Source organism: Heptranchias perlo, chromosome 19 (assembly GCF_035084215.1).
Source record: "Heptranchias perlo isolate sHepPer1 chromosome 19, sHepPer1.hap1, whole genome shotgun sequence".
In the NCBI taxonomy this organism is placed as follows: Eukaryota; Metazoa; Chordata; class Chondrichthyes; order Hexanchiformes; family Hexanchidae; genus Heptranchias; species Heptranchias perlo.
Genome location: NC_090343.1, coordinates 5,424,868 through 5,444,353, shown reverse-complemented (window position 1 = coordinate 5,444,353; position 19,486 = coordinate 5,424,868). Strand labels below are relative to the sequence as shown.

General features: G+C 45.0%; 1 protein-coding gene across 2 annotated transcripts in view; it reads right to left on the bottom strand.

Moving 5' to 3' along the window:
* eif2s2 (eukaryotic translation initiation factor 2, subunit 2 beta) overlaps positions 1–18,585 on the bottom strand; it is a 64,157-nt gene extending 45,572 nt beyond the window's left edge. The window contains exons 1-2 of one of the 2 annotated variants that reach the window (XM_068000219.1): positions 18,428–18,585; positions 3,174–3,357 (exon numbers count right to left, since the gene is read on the bottom strand). In XM_068000219.1, the coding sequence (XP_067856320.1) occupies positions 3,174–3,357; positions 18,428–18,442 (199 nt within the window). In that variant the 5' untranslated portion in view covers positions 18,443–18,585. Of the gene's footprint in view, positions 1–3,173; positions 3,382–18,427 lie in introns of those variants that run through there. The other variant, XM_068000218.1, reaches the window with a different exon arrangement.
* Between the last annotated feature and the right edge of the window lie 901 nt (positions 18,586–19,486).

Below are 19,486 nucleotides of genomic sequence, written 5' to 3'. Positions count from 1 at the left end.
GTATGTCACTCTCAAACTCAATGTGAAATTCTATCTTATCACTACTCTTCCCCAGAGGATCCTTTTCTGTGAGATTACTAATTAACCCTGTCTCATTACACAATACAAGATCTAAAATAGTCTGTTCCCTGGTTGGTTCCAAGACGTATTGCTCTAGGAAACCGTCTTGAATGCATTCCATGAAATTGTCCTCCAAACTACCTTTGCCAGTTTAATATGCCCAATCTATATGAAGATTGAAGTCCATGATCACTACAAATTTTGAGGGGCTTAGATAGAGTGAATGGAAGGACATATTTCACTTTGCTTTTAACCAGGGGGCATAGATTTAAAGTAAATGGTAGAAGGATTAAAGGGGAGTTGAGAAATGTTTTCAACCAGAGGATGGTGGGAGTCTGGAACTCATTGCCTGAAAAGATGGTAGCGGTAGAAACTCTCCACATTTAAAAAGTACTTGGACGTGCACTTGAAGTGCAGTAACCTACAGGGCTATGGACGAAGAGCTGGAAAGTGGGATTAGACTGGATAGCTCTTTTTCGACCGGCACAGACACGATGAGCCGAATGGCCTTCTTCTATGCCATAAATTTCTGTGATTCTATAACATTATGGGTCTCCTGGATTAGAACCTCAGAGGCTATCACTTGACGAGATACTGCTTCACCACCATAGATTTACACAGAGTTGGACTGCTGGACATGTACAAGGTGAATGAGGTCAGTTGAAGCTGTGTAAATACTTTTATTATTCCACCACGTTGCTTCATGGAATATTTAAATAGAACCACAAAAGTGAATGCAGAAAATACTGATGGTCAGACAATTTGGCTTTCGTCTCAAATCTCCTGGACGCACCCAGCCTTTCAAAAGATCAGTGAGCTGAGTGGACATTTAGCTTGGTAACAAAGCATATTGTATTTCACCACAGTTCTGCCATTCCTATCAAACGATCCACTTGTTTTCCTCACTATTCACTGTCTCTGAACAGCAAACATTCCATGGGCATGAAAGGGGATTTTAACCTGATAACTACTGAATAGCAGCTTACAGCTCAGAGATTGCAGTGAATGGCTCCTTTTCATTAAAAATAAAAGCTACTTCAGCAGTAATGAATTTACAGAAACAGATGTTATAAAAGTACAAGAGAGAAACAGAACAAGGCAATTTCTAATACAATGACATAGTGTCACTCTCTCTTGACTCAGTTAATGACACTCTTGCCTCTGGGTTTAACGGTTGTGGATCCAAGCCCCACACCAGTACTTGAGCTCAGTCGATATAGATGCTTCAGTCCAATACGGAGGATGGTGCTCTATTTTGTGCAGCAGCTTCCTTTGGATAAGACATTAAACTGAGGATCCATCTACCTGATCTGGTGGTTCAGATGGACATTAAAGATCCTGTTTGAAAAGGAGCAGGAGGTTCCTGGGGTCCTGGCCAATATTCTTCCCTCAGCTAGCACACAGATCATTCATCTTACTCATAAACCTGATGATTAATCTCACTGCTGCAAGTGGGGTCTTCCTTGTGCGCAAAATGCCTGGCCTTGTCGGTCCAAGAAAAAGCACGTCACTGTAATTCAAAACTAATTGTACATGAAAAATAGTGAGGTGCCATTTAACAAGTCAGTCTGTCTTCACTGTTTTTACTGTCAAAGCATGGGGGAATGAAAGAAGCTTTAAATTCACCTCCCTTCTCCCCCCCACCCCCCCCCCCCGACAATTAGAAAACAAACTGCAATTAGTAATGCTTTTGCTACAATAGCTTTTCAGGTTTTTTTTTAAATAAAAGAACCAGCGGCGACATGAGGTAACATTTTTTTTAAATGCAGCGAGTTGTTACGATCTGGAATGCACTGCCTGAAAGGCTAGTGGAAGCTGATTCAATAGTAACTTTCAAAAGGGAATTAGATAACTACTTGAAGGGAAAAAATTTACAGGGCTATGGGGAAAAAGCAGCGAAATGGGACTAATTGGATAGCTTTTTCAAAGAGCAGGCGTGGGCATGATGGGCCAAATGGTCTCCTCCTGTGCTTTACCTACTATGATACTATAAAAGAAATCCGACTCAAGAAAAGAGCATTTTATATTAGTACGCTCTTGCTTTGAAGAAAAAGGGCCTCTTGGGGGTTTTCTCAGCCAGAAGAAACTGAAGATTTCCTTTTAAAAAAAAGGGGGGGGGGGTGGGGGTTGGGAGAATCTACATCAAATTCTGAAGGAAGTAATGGCATGTTACAAGACTGATAAGAGGGGTTAAACTTGATTTTCAGAGAGGGGTCACAAAGCCCAGTTGGTCCGAATACAAAATGAATGGCTCTTCCTATCCCCCTGAAGCCATAATTACACGAAGCTTGATTTTTTATTTTGAACAGCCTCTTCTGCTGTAACTACCCTCCCCACAAAACAAATCAGATTGCTATAACAATAGGTTTTGAACATCAGTTTGCAATATGATCCTTCGCACGGCAACTATCTCGGCAGACCAGTGACAGAACATCCTTAATAACAGGGCCAAACGCAATGTTGCACAGCAAAGTTAGCAGACTCAAGTTTTTTTTTAAAAAACAGCATTTTATATGAATTCCACATGCAGTGCCTCCCATGTGTGCTTTTTAGTGGTCTGAGACCAGTAGCTGCAGTATAGGTCCCAACTGGACAGTGCCTTGTTTAAACTGTCTGGTTCCAATTATAAACCCTCCTGGATAGGAGAGAGCACGGCACCTACATGCTTAAATGCATGAGCGGAGCTCTATCCCAGACCACTAAAGTTGAAATATTTGAAGAGGAAAGGCTGGAGGGCCAATATTTTCAGTACATTTAAATAGTTGGGAGGGTGAGTTTAAAAATTGTCCAGTAAGTCCAAAGGGACCTGATGACAGCTTCCTAGAATATGTGGTGTCGAAAGAGGCTGTCCCCTTCAGGAGTCTCACAATCAATCTCCCCCATACAATCAAACAAGGCCCCAGCTCTGGAGCTATACTGAAACTTCAGCACTGCTACAAAGTGATGCTATATTTGTAGTAAATACGCACCCTCAAAAGAGAGAGACACAAAATTCAACCAATTTTTGCTCATCTCCAGTGCCCAATTAGTGTAAAACTTAGACTTCACAAACTGAATTTGAGCAGTTAAAAAAAAATTAATTTTGAATACTGGGTTAAATAGAATTGGCCTACCTTTCTTCTTGTTGTCCTCTTCATCTGCCTCCAGAACCTTCTCCTCCACATTCTCTGACGTTACAGCTTCGTTGGCCTCTGTGGCTGGCGTCTCCTCTGCCTGCTGTTCAGTGCCATCTTCTTCCAGCATGAAAGGCTTCTTCTTCTTCTTTTTCTTCTTCGTCATAGTGGGATCGAAAATCATCTGTTCGAGAGAGATTCCAGACATTGGATCATTCAGGGAGTCAGATACAGTGGTTAGCAAATTAAAAGTTGTATTATCCATTCTCTTTCATAAGAAATAAATTAAAATAAGATCGAGTTACAAAGCAAATGCTGTGCTCCTGCAAAAGATTTTGTATTGAAGAGGGGAATTATTTTCTTAAGTCGATTTAAACTTAGTGGAATCAGGTTTTAGGGATTAATTCAACCAATTGGGACCATCAGTGTAACAGATGGCAGCTATCCTTCAATCCCCTATGTTCTAAGTTAAGGACTATGGTGTAAAGTTTAAAAAGTTTTATAAATATTAAAATTACAAAAGTAGCCAATTATTTTATTTCATTTATTGCTCTCAGCCTAAAGCTAGCGAGCTTACTGGAGCACTAAGTGACCTCATTCAGCAACACTTCTCAATGGCACTCAGACTTTCAGAAGGTTGGGTGGAAAACAGATGAGAAAGTGGGAAACAATGGGGAGACCAGCACAAAACTGATCAGCACAACAAATAGAAAATGCAAAGAGTTAACGCCAATGGATTTTTCAAGCACAATTCAAGCATCTCAACAAACAAGAGGCTCCGGTCTACTTAAGTTATGACTTCCATATGAAAGTAGATAAGTGATGAAGGAGCATTTTTTAAAAATCTCTTCCTTCTTTTATTGTGATGTGGAGATGCCGGTGATGGACTGGGGTTGACAATTGTAAACAATTTTACAACACCAAGTTATAGTCCAGCAATTTTATTTTAAATTCACAAGCTTTCGGAGGCTACCTCCTTCGTCAGGTGAACGATGTGAAATCGTTCACCTGACGAAGGAGGTAGCCTCCGAAAGCTTGTGAATTTAAAATAAAATTGCTGGACTATAACTTGGTGTTGTAAAATTGTTTACAATTCTTTTATTGTACCTAGTTTTACATGTTTTATGACACCATTCTTATCCAATTTACTGCTCCCAGTGGAGCACTGGTATTTTTATGCAAAGATCACAACTGATGTTTAAGCATGCTTGGCAAATGAACATTAATTCCTGTTAGCAAAATTAAAGCCCATGGGATTAAAGAGACAGTGGCAGCGTGGATACAAAATTGGCTAAGGGACAGAAAGCAGAAAGTAGTGGTGAACGGTTGCTTTTCAGACCGGAGGGAAGTATACAGTGGTGTTCCTCAGGGGTCAGTATTAGGATCACTGCTCTTTTTGATATATATTAATGACCTGGACTTGGGTATAGAAGGTATAATTTCAAAGCTTGCAGATGACACGAAACTCGGAAGTGTAGTAAATAATGTGGAGGACAGTAACAGACTACAGGAGAGCATAGACAGACTGGTGAAATGGGCAGACATATGGCAGATGAAATTTAATGCAGAAGTGTAAGGTGATACATTTTGATAGGAAGAATGAGGAGAGGCAATATAAACTAAATGGTACAATTTTAAAGGGAGTGCAAAAGAGACACCCTGGGGTATATGTACACAAATCTTTGAAGATGGCAGAAGTTGAGAAGGCTGTTAAAAAAGCATATGGGATCATGAACTTTATAAATAGAGGCATAGAGTACAAAAGCAAGGAAGTTATGCTAGACCTTTATAAAACACTGGTTAGGCTGTAGTCAGAATACTGTTTATTTCTGGGCACCACACTTCAGGAAAGATGTCAAGGCCTTGAGAGGGTGCAGAAGAGATTTACTACAATGGTACCAGGGATGAGGGACTTCAGTTACGTTGAGAGACTGCAGAAGCTGGAGTTGTTCTCAGAACAGAGATGGTTAAGGGGTGTTTTGACAGAGTAAAGGAGAAACTATTTCCAGTGACAGAAGGGTCTGTAACCAGACGACACAGATTTAAGATGACAGGCAAAAGGGCCGGCGGCGACATGAGGAAACATTTTTTTTTAAAAACGCAGCGAGTTGTAATGGTCTGAATGAACTGTCTGAAAGGGCGGTGGAAGCAGATTCAATGGTAACTTTCAAAAGGGAATTGGATAAATACTTGAAGGGAAAAAATTTACAAGTCTACGGGGAAAGAGCAGATGAATGGGACTAATTGGACAGCTCTTTCAAAGAGCCTGCACAGGCATCATGGGCCGAATGGCCGCCTCCTGTGCTGTACCTACTATGATACCATGATAAATGTGAGGTGGTGCATTTTGGTAGGAAGAATAAGGAGGCCACATACTGCTTGGATAATAAGAGTCTAAATGGGATAGAGGAGCAAAGGGACCTAGGTGCACAGATGCACAAATCATTAAAAGTAGCAATGCAGGTTAATAAGGCCATAGAAAAAAGGTAAATCAAGCACTAGGGTTCATTTCTAAAGGGATAGAATTGAAAAGCAAAAAAGTTATGTTAAACTTGTATAGAACTGTGGTTAGACCACACTTGGGAGTATTGTGCACAGTTCTGGTCTCCATATTATGGAAAGCATATACAGGCATTGGAGAGGGTGCAAAAAAGATTCACAAGGATGATAGCAGAACTGAGAGGACATCCTTATCAGGAAAGGCTGAGCAAGCTGGGGGCTCTTTTCTCCAGAAAAGTGAAGGCTGAGGGGTGACCTGATAGGGTAGACGTAAAGAAAACTTTCCATGCGTGGGGGAGTCCAAAACTAGATTCATAAATATAAAATAGTTGCTAATAAATCGAATAGGGAATTCAAGAAAAATTTATTTACCCAAAGAGTGGCACGAATGTGGAACATGCTACCACAAGGAGTAGGTGAGGCAAATAGCATAGATGCATTTAAGGGGAAGCTAGATAAGCACAAGGGAGAAAAAAATAGAAGGGTAACCTGACAGGGTTAGATGAAATAGGGAGGGAGGAGGCTCGTGTGCAGCATAAACGCCAGCATAGACCGGTTGGGCCAAATGGCCTGTTCCTGTGCTGTAGTTTCAATGTAATTCGATATAAGACTCGAGACCATCATAAAATGTGAAGACCCTGATGAGATCTTTCACAGCAGCACAGCATTCACTTTGTAATTTGATCAAATTGACTTAATTGTTTTTAAAGGAAACAAACTGCACTGATTTAGAAAGGATGGTCCTGCTTTACAAACCACTAACTTATTTGAGGATGCTACATATAAAATTAGGCAGTGGGGCTCCCCATGTTTGAGCTCCCTCTAATAGCTTATCTTGGGTTTCAGAAAACTTTTGACAAGGTCCCACACAAGAAACTAATAAAACCTCCAAACCACAGGATACATTAGGGGACTGGATAAGATGACAGATTAAAACAAAATAAGAAAGAGTACTTGTCAGATGTGCAGTGTCAGAAAGGGAGGCAAGTTGAGTGCCACACAGTGTGCTTGGACACCCCTGCTCCTTATCTACATAAACAACCTAAAAAGCTTGACAAATTGGCAGACAATGCTGAAAGATAGATGGAGGATGCAGGAGGATTTAAGCTGTTTATATGCTGAGATCTGTGCTTGCACCCAACATGTGGGAGTCATGCAGCTGGCTGGAATGTGCAAGTTTTATGCAAGACAAAGTAGTCCACTTGATTGGCACCCCATCCACCAACTTAAACATTCACTCCCCCCACCACCGACACACCGAGACTGCAATGTGTACAATCTACAGGATGCACTGCAGCAACTCGCCACAGCTTCTTCAGCAGCACCTCACAAACCCGCGACTGCCACCACCTAGAAGGACAAGGGCAGCAAGTGTTTGGGAGCACCATCAAGTTCCCCTTCAAATCACACACCATCCCAACTTGGACAGATATCACGTTATCGGTTCAAGAAGACAGCCCAGCACAACCTTCTCATGGGCAACTACAGATGGACAATAAAATGCCAGCTTTGCCAGTGACACCCATTGTCCTGAGAATGAATTTTAAAAAAGTTAACTTTCCAGGATTTGCTACAGCTGGAAGCCATGGACAAACTTTTTTTTTAAAAAGGAAAATCGTTGGGCTCTGCAACCACCAGAATGGGTGGTAATGCAACATTAGATCAGTTATGCAATTAGGCAGACAAAAAGGCAAATGAAGTTTAATACTGACATATGTAAAGTATTGCGTCTTGGCAGGAAAGTTGAATATGATGAAAGCACTTCACACAAAGGTTAGTGAAAATGCGGATCTCTCTTCCCCCTAAAAGCTGTCGAGGCTGGGTGTCAGTTGAAAATTTCAAATCTGAGATTGATAGATTTTTGTTAGGCAAGGGTATTAAGGGTTACAGAAGCAAGGCAGATAGATGGAAGATACAGATCAGCCATGATCTAAATGAATGGCAGAACAGGCTCAAAGGGCTGAATGGCCTATTCCTGTTCCTAAGAATATAGCTATACAAAGAAGGGAACAGAACTATCTTAGAGACTTTGAAAAGAGACCCAAGATTAAGAGTAATTTGTCACTTTCAGTGACTTTCGGTGTAAAAATGCAAAAAATAAATTTTTAAAAATAGAATGTCAAGATTGATGGCCAGAACAATACAGTATAAATCCTCTGTAGTTATGGTGAGACTTTATGATGCACTGGTCAGACTATAGTTGAGAGTACCGTGTACAATTTTAGTTATCACACTTCAAAATGGACATGCATGCATTGGAAATGGTGCAGATCAGAGCAACAAGGATCTCAAGTGTCAAATGATCAGCTATGAAGATTAGAGAAACTTCAGCTCTGTAATTTAGAAGAGCGGTTAAAGGGAGGTATATGAAATATTAAACCGAAGAGAAACCAACCCAAGGAAACGGTCCTGATTCAAGTCAGGCCAGTAGGTCAAGAGGACATGAATTTCAATTCATGAAAAATAAACTGAAGCACGAGCAGATCTCATGGTGGTACTCAGTGAGTCAGAAGTTAATGGTAATGGTATCACTTGATAATGGCAGGAGCATAACATTTAAATGAAAAACAAAAAGTGCTGCAAATACACAGGTCAGTCAGCAAGGGAAAAGTGAGGTCAAACCCAGATTGCTGCTCCACAATGATACCAGATCTCCCCACGAAAACTCCCTCCCAATCTCCAGTACGCCCATCACCGCAGTGCTGACAATGCTCAGTGCAGCTAAATCCTATTATCACCTCCACCCCACTCCAAGTTTTTTTTTATTCGTTCATGGGATGTGGACGTCGCTGGAGAGGCCGGCATTTATTGCCCATCCCTAATTGCCCTTGAGAAGGTGGTGGTGAGCCGCCTTCTTGAACCGCTGCAGTCCGTGTGGTGAAGGTTCTCCCACAGTGCTGTTAGGAAGGGAGTTCCAGGATTTTGACCCAGCGACGACGAAGGAACGGCGATATATTTCCATGTGGGGATGGTGTGTGGCTTGGAGGGGAACGTGCATGTGGTGTTGTTCCCATGTGCCTGCTGTCCTTGTCCTTCTAGGTAGCAGAGGTCCTTCTAGGTTTGAGAGGTGCTGTCGAAGAAGCCTTGGCGAGTTGCTGCAGTGCATCCTGTGGATGGTACACACTGCAGCCACTGTGCACCGGTAAAGAATGCGAATGTTTAGGGTGGTGGATGGGGTGCCAATCAAGAGGGCTGCTTTGTCCTAGATGGTGTGGAGCTTCTTGAGTGTTGTTGGAGCTGCACTCATCCAGGCAAGTGGAGAGTATTCCATCACACTCCTGACTTGTGCCTTGTAGATGGTGGAAAGGGTTGGGGAGTCAGGAGGTGAGTCAGTCGCCGTAGAATACCCAGCCACTGACCTGCTCTTCTAGCCACAGTATTTATATGACTGGTCCAGTTAAGTTTCTGATCAATGGTGACCCGCAGGATGTTGATGGTGGGGGATTCGGCAACGGTAATGCCGTTGAATGTCAAGGGGAGGTGATTGGACTTTCTTGTTGGAGATGGTCATTGCCTGGCACCTGTCTGGTGCAAATGTTACTTGCCACTTACCAGCCCAAGCCTGGATGTTGTCCAGGTCTTGCTGCATGCGGGCACCAACTGCTTCATTATCTGAGGGGTTGCGAATGGAACTGAACACTGTGCAATCATCAGCCAACATCCCCATTTCTGACCTTATGATGGAGGGAAGGTCATTGATGAAGCAACAGAAGATGGTCGGGCCTAGGACACTGCCCTGAGGAATTCCTGCAGCAATGCCCTGGGGCTGAGATGATGGGCCTCCAACAACCACTACCATCTTCCTTTGTGCTCAGTATGACTCCAGCCACTGGAGAGTTTTCCCCCTGATTCCCATTGACTTCAATTTTACTAGGGCTCCTTGGTGCCACACTCTGTCAAATGCTGCCTTGATGTCAAGGGCAGTCACTCTCACCTCACCTCTGGAATTCAGCTCTTTTGTCCATGTTTGGACCAAGGCTGTAATGAGGTCTGGAGCCGAGTGGTCCTGGCGGAACCCAAACTGAGCATCGGTGAGCAGGTCATTAGTAAGTGCCGCTTGATAGCACTGTCGACGACACCTTCCATCACTTGCTGATGATTGAGAGTCGGCTGATGGGGCGGTAACCGGCCGGATTTGATTTGTCCTGCTTTTTGTGGACAGGACATACCTGGGCAATTTTCCACATTGTCAGGTGGATGCCAGTGTTGTAGCTGTACTGGAACAGCTTGGCTAGAGGTGCAGCTAGTTCTGGAGCACAAGTCTTCAGCACTACAGCTGGGATGTTGTCGGAGCCCATAGTCTTTGCTGTATCCAGTGCACTCAGCAGTTTATTGATATCACGTGGAGTGAATCGAATTGGCTGAAGTGATGGTGGGGATATCGGGAGGAGGCCGAGATGGATCATCCACTCGGCACTTCTGGCTGAAGGTGGTTGCAAACTCTTCAGCCTTGTCTTTTGCACTCACGTGCTATACTCCGCCATCATTGAGGATGGGGATGTTTACAGAGCCTCCTCCTCCCGTTAGTTGTGTAATTGTCCACCACCATTCACGACTGGATGTGGCAGGACTGCAGAGTTTTGATCTGATCCGTTGGTTGTGGAATCGCTTAGCTCTGTCTATAGCATGTTGCTTCCACTGTTTAGCATGCATGTAGTCCTGAGTTGCAGCTTCACCAGGTTGGCACCTCATTTTTAGGTACGCCTGGTGCTGCTCCTGGCATGCTCTTCTACACTTCTCATTGAACCAGGGTTGATCCCTTGGCTTGTTGGTAACGGTAGAGTGAGGAATATGCCGGGCCATGAGGTTACAGATTGTGCTGGAATACAATTCTGCTGCTACTGATGGCCCACAGCGCCTCATGGATGCCCAGTTTTGAGCTGCAAGATCGGTTCTGAATCTATCCCATTTAGCACGGTGGTAGTGCCACACAACACGTTGGATGGTGTCCTCAGTGCGAAGATGGGACTTCGTCTCCATGAGGACTGTGGGGTGGTCACTCCTACAATTCTGTCATGGACAGATGCATTTGCGACAGGTAGATTGGTGAGGACGAGGTTAAGTAAGTTTTTCCCTCATGTTGGTTCGTTCACCACCTGCCTCAGGCCCAGTCTGGCAGCTATGTCCTTCAGGACTTGGCCACTCTTGGTGATGGACATTGAAGTCCCCCACCCAGAGTACATTCTGTGCCCTTGCTACCCTCAGTGCTTCTTCCAAGTGGTGTTCAACATGGAGGAAGACTGATTCATCAGCTGAGGGAGGGCAGTAGGTGGTAATCAGCAGGAGGTTTCCTTGTCCATGTTTGACCTGATGCCATGAGTTTTCATGCGGTCCAGAGTCAATGTTGAGGACTCCCAGGGCCACTCCCTCCTGACTGTATATCACTGTACCGCCACCTCTGGTGGGTCTGTCCTGCCGGTGGGACAGGACATACCCAGGGATGGTGATGGAAGAGTCTGGGATGGTGGCTGAAAGGTATGATTCTGTGAGTATGGCTATGTCAGGCTGTTGCTTGACTAGTCTGTGGGACAGCTCTCCCAATTTTGGCACAAGTCCCCAAATGTTAGTGAGGAGGACTTTGCAGGGTCGACTGGGCTTGGTTTGCCTTTGTCGTGTCTGGTGCTTAGTGGTCCGGTCCGTCCGGTTTTATTCTTATTATGACTTTTTTTTTTAAAGTGAGATTTTACAACAGAGTGGCTTGCTAGGCCATTTCAGAGGGCAATTAAGAATCAACCACATTGCTGTGGGTCTGGAGTCACATATAGGCCAGACCGGGTAAGGAAGGCAGGTTTCCTTCCTTTAGTGAACCAGATCTACACCACCACTTACAGGGCCAAGCATTATTATTTGTTCGACAAGCTTTATCTTATTATCCAGTCAATAGCAGCCTACTCCCTGTTGCTCTCAAGTTAACCATCCAGAGGCTTGCAAGAGCATTAAGGTCTGACATATTGTCACTTTCCCTGTGGCCTTCACTTCACATCATACTTGTCCCTCAATTTTCTCTCTCCCAACACTAAAATGGCTTGCCTAAAATTCAGTGCGGAATGCCCGAGTACACTACTCCATTGGTACTTCTGTGCACTGCATTGCACATTAAACTTTAAACACAACTGCAAACCTCCTTAAACTTGAAATCCCCTACTAGAAAATAAATAGATCAATAGATAGATAAATATAGATATTCTAAATTTGTGACTGAATTTTCTCTATTTTCAAAATGTTGAAATGCTTACGCACTAGTGATGTGTTTGATGAGCTGAAGGAAGGAATTGGGAGTTAATAAAGCAATATGCATTAACTCAATAACAACTTGCATTTATATAATGTCTTTAACGTAGTAAAACGCCCCAAGGCGCTTCACAGGAGCATAATCAGACCAAAATCAGCACCGAGCCAAAGATGATGATATTGGGATTGGTGACTAAAAGCTTGGTCGATGAAATGGTTAGGTTTTGAGGAGCGTCTTAAAAGGAGGGAGAGATGGAGAGGCGCAGAGTTTTAGGGAGGGAATTCCAGAGCTTAGGCATGGACAGCTGATGGCACTGCTACCAATGGTGGGGCAAAAGAACATGTACAAGAGGCCAGAGTCGGAGAAACGGAGTTCTTGGAGGGTTGTAGTAGGTTACAGAGATAGGGAGGGGTGAGGCCATGGATGGATTTGAACAGGAGGATGAGAATTTTAAAAATTCAATGTAGGTCAGCGAGCGCAAGGGTGCGAGTTAGGATACGGGCAGCAGAGTTTTGGATGAGCTCAAGTTAATGGAGGGTGGAAGTTGGGAGGCCGGCCAGGTCATTGGAACGGAGTTTGCAGCAGGGGCTGAAGACAATAGCTCAAGTTTTCCCAATGTTTAATCTAAGGAAATTTTGGCTGGATGTCGGACAAACAGTCCACAGAGGCAGTGGAGGGGTCAAGAGCGGCGGCAATGATGTAGAGCTGGGTGTCATCAGCGTATATGTGGAACCTGATGTCATGTCTTCAGACGATGTTTTTTTTTTATTCGTTCACGGGATGTGGGCGCCGCTGGCAAGGCCGGCATTTATTGCCCATCCCTAATTGCCCTTGAGAAGGTGGTGGTGAGCCGCCTTCTTGAACCGCTGCAGTCCGTGTGGTGACGGTTCTCCCACAGTGCTGTTAGGAAGGGAGTTCCAGGATTTTGACCCAGCGACAATGAAGGAACGGCGATATATTTCCAAGTCAGGATGGTGTGTGACTTGGAGGGGAACGTGCAGGTGGTGTTGTTCCCATGCGCCTGCTGCCCTTGTCCTTCTAGGTGGTAGAGGTCGCGGGTTTGGGAGGTGCTGTCGAAGAAGCCTTGGCGAGTTGCTGCAGTGCATCCTGTGGATGGTGCACACTGCAGCCACAGTGCGCCGGTGGTGAAGGGAGTGAATGTTTAGGGTGGTGGATGGGGTGCCAATCAAGCGGGCTACTTTATCTTGGATGGTGTCGAGCTTCTTGAGTGTTGTTGGAGCTGCACTCATCCAGGCAAGTGGAGAGTATTCCATCACACTCCTGACTTGTGCCTTGTAGATGGTGGAAAGGCTTTGGGGAGTCAGGAGGTGAGTCACTCGCCGCAGAATACCCAGCCTCTGACCTGCTCTCGTAGCCACGGTATTTATATGGCTGGTCCAGTTAAGTTTCTGGTCAATGGTGACCCCCAGGATGTTGATGGTGGGGGATTCGGCGATGGTAATGCCGTTGAATGTCAAGGGGAGGTGGTTAGACTCTCTTGTTGGAGATGGTCATTGCCTGGCACTTATCTGGCGCGAATGTTACTTGCCACTTATCAGCCCAAGCCTGGATGTTGTCCAGGTCTTGCTGCATGCGGGCTCGGACTGCTTCATTATCTGAGGGGTTGCGAATGGAACTGAACACTGTGCAGTCATCAGCGAACATCCCCATTTCTGACCTTATGATGGAGGGAAGGTCATTGATGAAGCAGCTGAAGATGGTTGGGCCTAGGACACTGCCCTGAGGAACTCCTGCAGCAATGCCCTGGGGATGAGATGCTTGGCCTCCAACAACCACTACCATCTTCCTTTGTGCTAGGTATGACTCCAGCCACTGGAAAGTTTTCCCCCTGATTCCCATTGACTTCAATTTTACGAGGGCTCCTTGGTGCCACACTCGGTCAAATGCTGCCTTGATGTCAAGGGCAGTCACTCTCACCTCACCTCTGGAATTCAGCTCTTTTGTCCATGTTTGGACCAAGGCTGTAATGAGGTCTGGAGCCGAGTGGTCCTGGCGGAACCCAAACTGAGCATCGGTGAGCAGGTTATTGGTGAGTAAGTGCCGCTTGATAGCACTGTCGACGACACCTTCCATCACTTTGCTGATGATTGAGAGTAGACTGATGGGGCGGTAATTGGCCGGATTGGATTTGTCCTGCTTTTTGTGGACAGGACATACCTGGGCAATTTTCCACATTGGCGGGTGGATGCCAGTGTTGTAGCTGTGCTGGAACAGCTTGGCTAGAGGCGCAGCTAGTTCTGGAGCACAAGTCTTCAGCACTACAGCTGGGATGTTGTCGGGGCCCATAGCCTTTGCTGTCTCCGAGGGGAAGCATGTAGATGACAAATAGGAGGGGGCCAAAGATAAATCCTTGAGGAATTTCAGTGGTAACAGTGTGGGAAAGTGCACCATGGTCAGTCACAGTGGATGTTATTTATGAGGAGGGCCGTTTCAGTGCTGTGACAGGGCTGGAAGCCTGATTGGAGGGGTTCAAACAGAGTTCCAGGAAAGACGGTCATGTATTAGGGAGGCAAAAACACATTCAAGGACTTAAACTTCGAGTCTTCGGAGGCAGCTGTGGCCATAATTTGAAATTTGACTGCTGTAAAGATGGTGGAAACAGAATCAATAGTAACTTTCAAAACGGATTTGGATAAATACTTGAAGGGGGAAAAAATGTACAGGTCTATGGGGACAGAAAGGGAATGGGACTAAATGGATAGCTCTTTCAAAGAGCCGCACTAGCACGAAGATCCGAATGGCCTCCTCCTGAGCTATACCTACTATGGTGCTATGATATCAACACAGATATATCCTTGCAAGACAAGTCTTTTCACCTCAAAGCAATCTCAATCTTTCCAAACTTGGAAACTAAGCAGACATAACTCTGAAACGTACAATGTCTTTGAGTCTCTCACTATTTCAGAACAATGCAACAAAGAAATATGACACATTAGGACCCACACCATGCCAAGATTTCTAGGCATAGAGGAGGCAGATGGGGTGCAACTCCACAGCATTTACACAAGCTAATTCATATCCAACAGTTACGAGCGCTTGATTTTGCAAACACAGGTTTGTCAGTCTCACAATAGGAGGCTACGGGTCATTACAAGTAAGAACATATGAAATAATGAGAAAAGCCAAAGTGCCTGTATGATTGCCTCTATCAAAAACCCTACACTACCACATTCAATATCACAGGTGTTAGCTTTGGTTCAGTGACACCACTCACCTCAGTCAGTAGCTTCAAGCCTCACTTCAGAGACTTGAGCACATAATCCAGGCTGACACTCCAGTGCAGTACTGAGGGAGTGCTGCACTGTCGGAGGCACCGTCTTTCAGTGGAGTCGTGAAACCAAGGCTCTGTCTGGCACACTCAGGTGGACGTAAAAGATCACATGGCACCAAAGAGCAGGGATGTTCTCCTGATGTCCAGGCCCATATTGACCCTCAACCAACCTCAATAAAACTGATCATTTGTGGGACCTTGCTGTGTGCAAATAGGCTGCTACATTTCCCTACATTACAATAGTAACCACACTTCAAAAATACTTCACTTGCTGTAAAGCGCTTTGAATCAGCCTGAGGTTGTGAAAGGTGCTCTATAAATGCAAGTTTTTTTCTTACTTTCCTATTTCTAAATAGATCTACATATACTTAGATCACATTATCAATGAGAAAAAAGATACTTTCTAATAATGGGGAAAAAGGTTTCATTTTCTGCAGTGTAAATACTGCAGAAAAAGGAGAAAATTGAAATGTCTAAGAAACAAAATTATGGTTCCCGTGAACACTTAGTGGTTAAATGTACCACCTGGTGTGATATCCAAAGCAGGTTGAATCCTGAGTCTGCGGTGAGTTAGCCAACTTGACCTAAGGAATCAGTTCAAGTGCTACAATTGGTTACGGGGAATTACATCTAAATTACAGCAAAGAAACAGGCCATTCGGCCCAACTGGTCTATGCCAGCGTTTATGCTAAACACAAGCCTCTTCCCACCCTCCTTCATCTAACCCTATCAGGATACCCTTCTATTCCTTTCTCCCTCATGTGCTTATCTAGCTTCCCTTAAGTGCATCTATGCTATTTGCCTCAACTACTCATTGTGATAGCATGTTCCACATTCTTACCACTCTTTGGGTAAAGAAGTTTCTCCTGTATTCACTATTGGATTTATTAGCGACTATTTTATATTTATGACCTCTTGTTTTGGACTCTCCCACAAGTGGAGAGTCTGCCTCTCCACGTCTAACCTATCAAACACTTTACTTATCTTAAAGACCTCTCTCAGGTCACCCCTCAGCCATCTCTTTTCTAGAGAAAAGAACCCCCAATCGGTTCGACCTTTCCTGATAGTAAAGGCTGATTTCCTGATGATACCTAAACTGTACTATCCTCTCCAATGCCTCGATATCCTTTCTATAATTTGGAGACCAGAACTCTGCATAATACTCCAAGTGTGGTCTAACCAGGGCTCTATACAAGTTTAACATAACTTCTTTGCTTTTCAATTCAATCCCTCTAAAAATTAACACGAGAGTTTGATTTGCCTTTTAATGGCCTTATTAACCTGCACTGCTACTTGGTGATTTGTGTATCTGTACCCCTAGATACCTCTGTTCCTCTATCCTGATTAGACTCCTATTATAAGCAGTATGTGGCCTCATTCTTCCTACCAAAATGCACCACCTCATACTTATCTACATGGAAATTCATTTGCCAATTGCATGCCCATTCTGCAAGTTTATTAATGTCCTCTTGTATTTTGACACATTCTTCCTCTGTATTAACTAAACAACAAGCATTTATATTGCATCTTTAACATAGTAAAACATCCCAAAGCACTTCACAGGACCGCTATCAAACAAAATTTGACACCGAGTCACATAAGGAGATATTAGGACAAGTGACCAAAAGCTTAGTCAAAGAGATAGGTTTTAAGGAGCATCTTAAAAGGAGGAGAGAGAGGTAGAGAGGTTTAGGACAAGAGTTCCAGAGCTTAGGGCGAGGCAGCTGAAGGCATGGCCACCAATGGTGAAGCAATTAAAACCAGGGATACGGAAGAGGCAAGAATTAGAGGAGCACAGAGATCTCGGAGGATTGTAGGGCTGGAGGAGGTTAAAGATAGGGAGGGGGGAGGGGGGAGAGGGATTTGAAAACAAAGATGAGAATTTTAAAATCGAGACTTTCCCAGACCAGGAGCCAATGCAAGTCAGCGAGCACAGGGGTGATGGGTGAACGGGACTTGGTACGAGTTAGGATACAGGCAGCAGTGTTTTAGATGAGCTCAAGTTTATGGAGGGTGGAAGATGGGAGGCCGGCCAGGAGAGCATTGGAATAGTCAAGTCTACAGGTAACAAAAGCATAGATGAGGATCTCAGCAGCGGATGAGGTGAGGCAGGGGCGGAGACAGGCGAAGTTACTAAGGTGGAAGTAGGCGGTCTTGGTGATGGAACTGATACGTGGTCGGAAACTGATCTCAGGGTCAAATAGGACACCAAGGTTGCGAACGGTCTGGTTCGGCCTCAGACAGTGACCAGGGAGGGGGTGGAGTCGGTGGCTAGGGACCAAGGACAACTGGAGCACCCCCTCAGTTTGGTGTAATTTGCAAATTTTGAAATCATACTTCCGATTCCCAAATCATTAATGTAAATTGTGAACAGTGGTCCCAGCACCGATCCCTGTGAAACATCTTTTGCAATTCTGAGTAGCTACCCTTAACCCCTTCTTTGTTTTCTAGCCAACTTACTATCCATTCTGCTACCTGTCCCCTGACTCCACATGCTCTGACCTTAACCAAGGCCTTTTGAAAATACTCCAGATGCTTACTCCTGCTGGAACATTTTTTATTAAATTTGTTCTCAGGATGTGGGCAACACCGGCACAGCCACATTTACTGCCCATCCCCCTAGTTCCTCCAAAAAGGCAGTGGTGGGCTGCCGTCTTGTAAAAATTGAGAGAATTTCAGAGGGCATTTCTTCCCTCCTTCCCTCGAAAGTTTTTACAATAACCCAGCAGCTTTTATGGTTGCTTTTTCTTCCAGCCCACAAGTTACCAGGTTTATTGAATTCAATTCCAGAGCTTGCCCACAGTGGGATTTGAACTCTTTAACCTCTGGTGGGCTACCTTCAGTACCACACATTAGGGCGAGGACAGGACCAGGTCCAACAGCGATGCCTCCTGTGGTTGGATAGCCTGAGCCAGGTGCGGGGGTGGGGAAACTTACAAACCAAACCCCAGCAAAAAGGGCACTGATGTCGGGGAGGGGGTGCAGGCAAACACGATACGGCTGAAGAAACTATTCGGCGGGGGGGGGGGGGTAAAGAGCTATTCTTTTAAACGTGGCAGAACAGTTAAAAATATGTATATATATTAATGGCGAGTGTGTGTGAGGGAGCAGCGGGCGGGTAGGCCTCAGGCACCCCGTCCCGGCCCGGCCGCCGGTTCACACACGCGCGTCTCCAAGGCAAATGGAGCCCGAGGCCTTGTCTCCATTCAATGTGGAAAATCACAAACCGACCTCATCTCCAGACATGGCGGCTCGCCCGGTGTAGATTCTTCCCGTCGATCAAATGTCTGGGGGGTTTGTTATATTACGGTTGTAATTGATGGAAATGCCGCCGGTTCCGCCGCCTGCCCGCCGCCGCCTCCTGTCACCGCCCAGAGAACGAAAGCCCCGGCCACTACCTAACTTGATGCTCCAGCCCACCCCGCCTCCTTCCCGTCACCATTGGCCCGCCTTCCGCCCGTTCTCCATATTGATTGGTCGATCTCGCTGCCTGTCAGACAGAGAGAAGGGGGGGGGGGAACGCGTCACGGCGGCGCGAGCCATCAAGTGCGGTTGACCGAGCGCATTGCATCATCTCTCCTCATCCGGTCCGGCACTGCGCGTGCGCGCATGGAAAGAGCATCATTGCGCAGGCGCAGGTGGCCCCCGTTGGCATCTTGGTAGTTGTAGTCTTTATGCCTTTTCTTAGCCACCCAGAAGGACACACTGCCAGCAAGCCAAAAAACCCAACAAAAGTGCCCCCTTGTTAGAGGGGCACAACTAATAGAAACTGTACCCCGAGATCCCTCTACTCCTCTACCCCATTTAAAACTCTTACTTTGCAAGGAGTATGTGGCCTCCTTATTCTTGTAAACGATTTTACAACACCAAGTTATAGTCCAGCAATTTTATTTTAAATTCACAAGCTTTCGGAGGCTTCCTCCTTCGTCAGGTGAACGATGTGAAAATGAAATCCTCGAAATGAAATCGCATTTATAATTCACAGAACAATGCTTGGTGAGTACAGACAGTTTTTTCAACTGCCCGTTGCCAAGGCAATCAGTGTGCAGACAGACAGGTGTTACCTGCCAGGTCTCACAGAATATACAAATCACCAAAAAAAAACAACAAATAAAAAAAAACAGAGATAGAGAGGTAGAAACATAGAAAAGACAGCAACTGACCCGTTATATTAAAAACAGATAACATTTGTTCGCTGGTGGGGTAACGTGTAGCGTGACATGAACCCAAGATCCCGGTTGAGGCCGTCCTCATGGGTGCGGAACTTGGCTATCAATTTCTGCTCGACGA